The 7,825-nt window shown below is 37.8% G+C and overlaps 1 protein-coding gene across 1 annotated transcript; it reads right to left on the bottom strand.

Annotated features, from left to right (window-relative positions):
• Nucleotides 1-3,893: 3,893 nt before the first annotated feature.
• On the bottom strand, nucleotides 3,894-7,329 carry LOC105382110. Its single transcript, XM_011551939.3, has 3 exons — nucleotides 7,199-7,329; nucleotides 4,643-4,739; nucleotides 3,894-4,232 (listed from the first exon to the last, which is right to left on the bottom strand). The coding sequence occupies exons 1-3, from the start codon at nucleotides 7,214-7,216 to the stop codon at nucleotides 4,081-4,083; spliced, it is 267 nt and encodes an 88-aa protein (XP_011550241.3). The 5' UTR covers nucleotides 7,217-7,329; the 3' UTR covers nucleotides 3,894-4,080.
• Between the last annotated feature and the right edge of the window lie 496 nt (nucleotides 7,330-7,825).

Genomic DNA, 7,825 nt, shown 5'->3' with positions numbered 1-7,825 from the left:
GTTAGGCGAAATGCTCACAGACCTCAATGATGCCTCTAAACAAGTTGGGCTGAAAATGAACATGGACAAGACAAAGGTCATGTCGAACGAACATGTTTCATCATCGCCCGTAACTGTAGGAGGTGTCACCATCGAAGTTGTCGATCAGTATCCCTACCTAGGACAAGTGATCCGATTAGGTAAATACAACTTCGATAAAGAGGTAGCTCGTAGAATCCAACTCGGATGGGCAGCGTTCGGGAAATTACGACACATCTTCACTGAAAACATACCTCAATGTCTGAAAACAAAAGTTTTCAATCAGTGCGTGTTGCCAGTGATGACTTACGGAGCCGAGACGTGGTGCTTCACCAAAGGGCTTATCCACAAGCTCAGAGTTGCTCAGCGTGCTATGGAAAGGGCTATGTTAGGCGTGTCCCTGCGAGATAGGATTCGTAATGAAGAAATCCGCAGGAGAACTAAAGTTACCGACATAGCCAAAAGGATTAGCACGCTGAAGTGGCAATGGGCTGGCCACGTAGCCCGCAGAGCCGACGACCGCTGGAGTAGAAAGGTTCTGGAGTGGAGACCCCGTGTCGGCAAACGGCGTGTCGGTCGCCCCCCAACCCGTTGGTCTGATGATCTGCGGAAGGTAGCGGGAAGCCGCTGGATGCAGATGGCGGGTGACCGTTTGGTGGCGATCGTTAGGAGAGGCCTATGTCCAACAGTGGACTACAGAAGGCTGAGAGAGAGAGATTACCGGAGCATAGATCCACAAATAAAGTAACTATTATTTAATGGGTGACAGAAAAATCTTTCAGGGAATAGATGTTTACTGGACTGCTCTATTCCACTAAAATTTATTCTTCAATTTCTTGTTAACGGTAAATAATCTGTCTACAATAATAAGAATAAAGTACCTGTAAAAACCGTAAATAATGAAAATTAAATTACTGACTTTTAAAAATACTACAAAAAATATATATTTGACAAGTTTAAACTATTATTGCTCGATAAGATTGTTTTTAAATCGCTATAACAAGTCACGGTAGCACTTCAGTCCATTGTATAAACTATGGTGATACATTCGCGAGTCCCACCGGGACGAGACGAAATACCAAATAGGCGCGGCGGAATGAATATCAAGTGACTTTTTTTTATAACTGTCTCTTTAGCCTTCTGATAATTTCGGAAAAGATGATGTAGAGACGAAATCAAATATCACGCATGTTAGAATAATATAATTCTACATTAATATGTGTGTACCATTACATACATTGTACATAGGTAGTATAATAGCTTTTCTCGTGAGCTTCCCTTCGGATTTAAAAGTTATCTCGTAGGAATTAACTGGTACAAAAAGTTACCTATGTATGTGTATGACGTATAAGTATTTTTTGGTTCAATCCGTTCAGTGATTTATACGTGAAAGACGTGATAATCATCTTGCCAAGAAGTACACAGCTATGATGTATCTTCAAACTGTATTCGAAGAGATGCCTAAATAAATAACTAACTTTGGTAAAGGTCTTCAACACCATGTCCAAAGAACAAAGTGTTTGAAACGGAAGCTCTGCCATCTGATTGTTTTATAATTAGATTTTCACGACCATGGCTGCTCGTTATGTCATTCAATTGAGTATTTTGTTTCTTTACATCTTACATTGTTCTTATAACATCTTTGTCGTCATAGTATTGTAAGTTGATGGTTTACGTTGCCTTTAATTTTATGACCTGACCGTAGTAGTGTCAAAGTCAAAGTCAATTTTTTTTATTCATCGTAAAAATGTAAAATTTTGTGATGAACGTAAATTTTTACAAACTACTCTGTCATCTGACGGCTGGTGATGATATAGGCTCAGCTATCCGATAGAGGTTTGGGGAGGTAAGCTCAGGATATTGAATTACTTACCGAATCCCTATCATTAACTAATCTAATAATTAATACTTTAGTGTGTCTAGTGTGATGTGATGTGATAAAAAAACCGGCCAAGTGCGAGTCGGGCTCGCGCACAAAGGGTTCCGTAGCAGCAAATATAATATTACAGTTAAATCAACCTATCTCAAAAACTATAAGAGATACTTTGATCAAACCAAAAATCGTTGAAAGAGTTAATTAGCATGCATCACCTCTATTTTTTTAGAATTTTATACCCCGTAGTTATAAAAATAGAGGGGGGGGGACATACTTTTTACGACTTTGAGAGCTGATATCTCAAAAACCGTTCACTTTAAGAAAAATGTTTTTTAGAAAACTTTATATCATTTTAAAAGACCTTTCCATTGATACCCCACACGGGTATGTACATCGAAAAAAAAAATTTCATCCCTCAGTTACATGTATGGGGGGCCCCACCCCCAATTCTTTTTTTTACTATTTAGTGTCATATTTTTGTAGCGGTTCATACAACACATATTCCCATCAAATTTCATCACTGTAGTACTTATAGTTTCCGAGTAAATCGGCTGTGACAGACGGACAGACGGACATGACGAAACTATAAGGGTTCCGTTTTTGCCATTTTGGCTACGGAACCCTAAAAACATTCAGCTCAAAATCCATTTTCCACAAATCTAATATTCAGCAACGAATTAACCGAATGATGAGTGCAGTGGGTCATTCCACTTAGCTTCTGCAATAGCAAAAGAACACGATAGCACGCTGCGCTGTATAAGTAGATACTATGTGTAGGTACTACCTCTAGTACTAGGTATAATACCATGGCGTTGACACACCATCCGTGACAGCCACTGACAGGCATTTGTTTTATAATGTCATTATTATTCATTTGTTGACATAATTTTGAACAGAAACAAACGAATGTCGACTTTAAGAGCTGTCTTAGTTCATAAAGGTTTGCTGCCGGTACTGTGTTTAATTTCTAATTGATAAGAAACCCCATATTATTGTTCGCTCAATAGTTATTGTAGCTAAAGGCGTGCTCATGTAATCTTTGCCAAGTTAATTTGAACTTCAGTAAAAAGTCCGGCTACTTATCATTATGATTGAACGTAACAACACTCAATATATAGCATTTGCAACTTCTAAATGCGCGTGTTACTTTGAATTATAACATCGATCTACAAGTATTATACAGGTGATTTCTAAAGTGCTGTAGTAAGCTGAAGAGGCTCAACTCGACATTCTAAATACATTTTTAGAAACGAACTAGGTATATACAGGGTGTTGCAAAAAGGGTATACTACGCCGAAAGGCGGTATATTTTTTTTTTGCGAATTTCCGAAACTCGTAGAACAAAAGTTGTTTAGAATGATCCCCTGAGTCACCCCCTTTCGGCTTAGTATACCCTATTTGCAACACTCGGTATACTAAAGCATCACGTAACCAACAAAGTCCCTATGGTCCCGGTGTCCCACAGGGTGACTAATGAAGGAGAAATGTCGCAAATAGACTATGACTTGTGCCCAGTACTCCTAGTAGAGTGACAGGTGTCAATTATATAGACAATCTTTAAAAGTCACATCTTTAAAACGCACAATAGTAATAGATTCGTACTCTCGGTACACGACAACCGAATAAACGGCTCCAAGGAACAATATCGTAGCCCTTCCCACGGCGACTACTCGTCTAACAAGACGCCATTGTTGTTCGGAAATGACGGGCTATTAGCAGGACCTACTGTTTGGCGAGACCTAAATTTGTGAACAATGAGACTTTTATTGAAATATGATTGGGGTAGGTGTAGCCTTGATTGAATTTCCAACATACTTACTTACTTACGATTATACGTAGAATATAAGGGACAGGTATTAGATAAAAAAAATAATCAGTTATAGAAATACTCGTACGTACAACCCGCCTGTTATTTTATGTCGCTGCTGAAATATGTCGCATGGGTTTTGAACCATCTAAAGATCTAAACGATTATAATATTCACCATTAAGTTCATTTGATTCAAAGGCTCTTAATTTAGGTTTTAACTTATTTAATTTACTCAAACTAACAAAAGAGAGATGATTAATCTATGGCACTTGGCAAATTGGTTTTCATTAACAACTAGCTTTCCTTGTTATTTAATATCAATAAAATAACTAAAATCAAAATCACTTTTTTCTAGAGAGAAACTAACGCCATCTACATTATAAATACTGCTCTATTGGCGCGTAACCGTGCTCCAATGAGTTGCCAGCGCCGTTGAAGTGGGCGTAGTTCCCGCTGCGCCCGCTAGGTTGCGCCTGTTGTCTGAAAAACTCTGCGACGTTGCCGCTCATACTGCCGTATGGAATACCACCTGAAAATAAAGGGAGGTGATATTTAGAGCTAGATCTTAGAAAATAACTTCACTGAATATAATCTTTCAATTAACACATTATTTTGGATTTCCAATGAATATTGTTCAGAATGCAAGCTGAGCCACCCTCTTTTGGCTTACAATACCATTTTTGCCGGTTTCCATTACCATTTTCCTATTGTGTCTCACTTCTGATCAAAGATCTTTCCTTGAGTCTTCTACCTATCCCTGCCATATACACTTTGCCACAATTATCATCATCATCACAACCTATCATGCCCCCACTACTGCTGGGGCACGGGTCTTCTTCCAATTAAGGAAGGGTTGCGGCCTAGTCCACCACGCGGGCCCAACACTCTCAGCACAAGCTTACTTGGCCATCATTACCATATAAATTTTAAAGAACTTACCATAGACAAGTCCGGGTCCGGGCAGCGGCACGTCGCCCGCGCTATCCGGCGCTGACAGGACTGCTGACAGCGAGCTGACGCAGAGCAGGAATACTAGCTGGAAACATACAGGGGGATGTTTTATTACTACTATAGAGCTTCCACTATGTTATTTTATTTTAGACGTTTCCTTATGTAAGTAAAGTTGGTTTTATTTTGCAGTCATCAAATATGTATGGGATTTCGAATGTCAAAAAACCAATAATATAATGGACAGAGTAAAGGGTATGTTAAAAAATTTGAAGCTATATAATGGCACCCAGTGGCGTGCTTTGGGGGAGGCTGCTATGGGCTGATAAAGAAGATGCTAAAAAAGCAACAGCTGTAACCAAGTTTGTCAACTCTTAAGATAGAGATATAGAGATATATTATGTATATATTTGTACTCAAAAATATGTAAAAAAATATGCAAACTGCTTTTATTGAAAGCAATTTCTTCCAGACAACCTTCATGTGGAAGGTTTTGGGTTGAAAAGTCTACCATCTCGCGATAATGATAATTTTTTGCGATGTTTTTATTACGTACTTGTTTTTTAACTAATTTGAATGATTTATCTAATTAAGCTCTACTTCCTAAGCTCACATAACTAGCTGGTCATGAATAGGAACCAGTTCGGAAGAACCTTGAGTAATCGGAAGTGTCCCTGCTCCTCAAACGATCATACTGAACTTGCGCGACCTTGCCCGCCAAAACAACGCACGACTATTCGAAATCGATTATGATGTATGATGTATGAGACACATGTTCCTACTAGTAGTTGACTTGTTTTTTTTCCCGTAGAAATTCCGGTATCAAAAGAATCCTATTTCTAGGGGTCCAGCTACTTAAAGTGATAGATAAACAGCAAATATCACAATTTAAGGCGATGGGATATGCTCCCAGCCAATGTCAGCACTCTATGCAGTTGCGGAAGCCTCCAGACTACGTCACATCTTTTAGAGTGTCCTAATGCCCCAAAGTGCAGTCAAGGAGACCTGATGAAGGCCAATGATCTCGCAATAAGAGTAGCAAAACACTGGAGGAAGTTAGCTTAGTGCATTCACAAGATCGAAGAAGAAGCAAATATCACCAAAATTAGCCCAGCCGTTTTCCCGTGATAGAATACCTAGCAAACACACATCCATCACATAATTTTTTATACTGATTTCCTGTGTATGATTTAAATTAAATCTTATGAACCCCAACCCTAAACTCACAATTCATTAAATAGAATACATTCCTTATGACATTTAATAGTCTTGATTAAAATGTAGATTTCCTAAAACTTACGAAAGTACAAATGAATTCGCTCAAACCATATGGTGCTTTGCCTCTATACCGGCCCTACAAAAGGGCAGGACTATATATATACGGATGCAAGGTCACCCGTCGGCTAAATGTCAGTCAACGATCTAGATCAATGTTATATTATTGTTAGAACAACCTTAGTTGGTCTCGTGTGTGATGTAATGCAGACTCGCTTGTGTGATGTCACTTGATAACGGCCTAGGCACCTTAGACAGGGGACGAGATAAGAAAACTTTACGTTACCCTCTGTGATATACATGAAGATGAAGAGCTTTCTATCTATTAATTGATGATTTTGAATGTGCCTATATAATTTAATATGCTCGAACACCTTGCCCTTTGTCTGGATTTCATTATTATTGAAAAGATAGGTGTGTGACGTGACGTGTTTATTAACAACTAGCTTTTCCGTCGGAGCTTTTCGTATGGAATCCCTAGAGGGTTTCCTATGCGGATAAAATTTAGCTTCAGGCATTGTATATAAATCTATGCAGTATTTATTTATTTAATTCATGTTTATTAGTAGGATGAACAAAAATATTTCCTCTTTAATATGATCTTGTCCTAAACTGGTCCAGTTTCTTGAACTTGACTTGCCTTCAAGATTGTATTTCTCTTTCATTACAATTAGGTCTTATAGTTAGCCTCACATCTTGCTACAAACAAGTTTAGTTAGGTACCTACAGGTTGATGTTTTTTGACATCTTATATATGATATCATGATATCACATACAAAATATACCAGGTACTGTAAGAATTCTGGAAAAATCCAGAATCTACATGCTATAGGTTATTTGCTTAATACCATTACGATAAATAAAGTTCTCTTTATATGTATGATTTCTGCACCCTCGCGTATGCACCTTAGATTGGGTCACCTGTACAAGGTACCAATCTGGGCAAAATTTGACCCGTTCAACATGTAACATCACAAATTCACAACACAGCACAAAATATTCACAGTTACTTATTTTTCATAATTTACATAGATAACATCAGTAAATGTTAACTGTAGCAATAAATTTAATATATATGTAGTTATGTTAACAAACATAAACTAGTAACTTTCAAACTTGTAACATTACGCGAATTTTGAACGACAAAAGCTCTTAAAAGGACGTCAAAGCGGATATGATACACAGTGCGTTCAAAGCCAGATTTTCTCCAACTTTCATCGTCCATAAAAAAGGCACATAACACACAATAATTGTAAAAATTAAGCAACTAACCTGTTTTGTGGAGATCATGTCGTTTATTTGAAGTACTGTCGGTAAATGAGTGCGGGCGGATCGAGAGCTGTGTTTATATCGCGGCGGTGGCCCTCAGAACATGTATCTCTGTTCTTTGTTCTCTAGCGTAAGGATCACTTACTGCACCATTGATCCTTGCCGATAGTTTTGGTCTATGAACCAGGGCCCGAAGTTTGCAAAATTGTATAGATGTCAATAGCATGGCACGGGATTTGAACACGAGGAATACATACATATTTTGCCTACCAAATAACTTGGAAATATGAAATACCTGGTGTTTACATCCACTTGATATGTAGGTATAAGATTTAGCAGACTTTGGGACCAGGTGGGTGATTAGTTTCAAAGAGTAATCAAAGAGATTCGGTCTATGATTAAATTGATAAATTTATGAAGATTGAAATCAAGCTTGCATCTAATGCTTTATAATAGAGAAGTAAAGTGAAAACTGCATACGATGTTAAATGATTTACCGATTGCGAACTTGGTAATTAAATGTATTCATTCTTAATTGAATTATCTATATTTCTTACTTCTACATAGATGAAATCTTTACGAATGATTTGGTTTTAAAATTATTTTACAGCTTTACCTTTAATAATAATA

The sequence above is a fragment of the Plutella xylostella genome, chromosome 22, assembly GCF_932276165.1.
Source record: "Plutella xylostella chromosome 22, ilPluXylo3.1, whole genome shotgun sequence".
Classification (NCBI taxonomy): domain Eukaryota; kingdom Metazoa; phylum Arthropoda; class Insecta; order Lepidoptera; family Plutellidae; genus Plutella; species Plutella xylostella.
The sequence above is the reverse complement of the archived record's forward strand: the minus strand, read 5'-3'. Positions and strand labels throughout refer to the sequence as shown.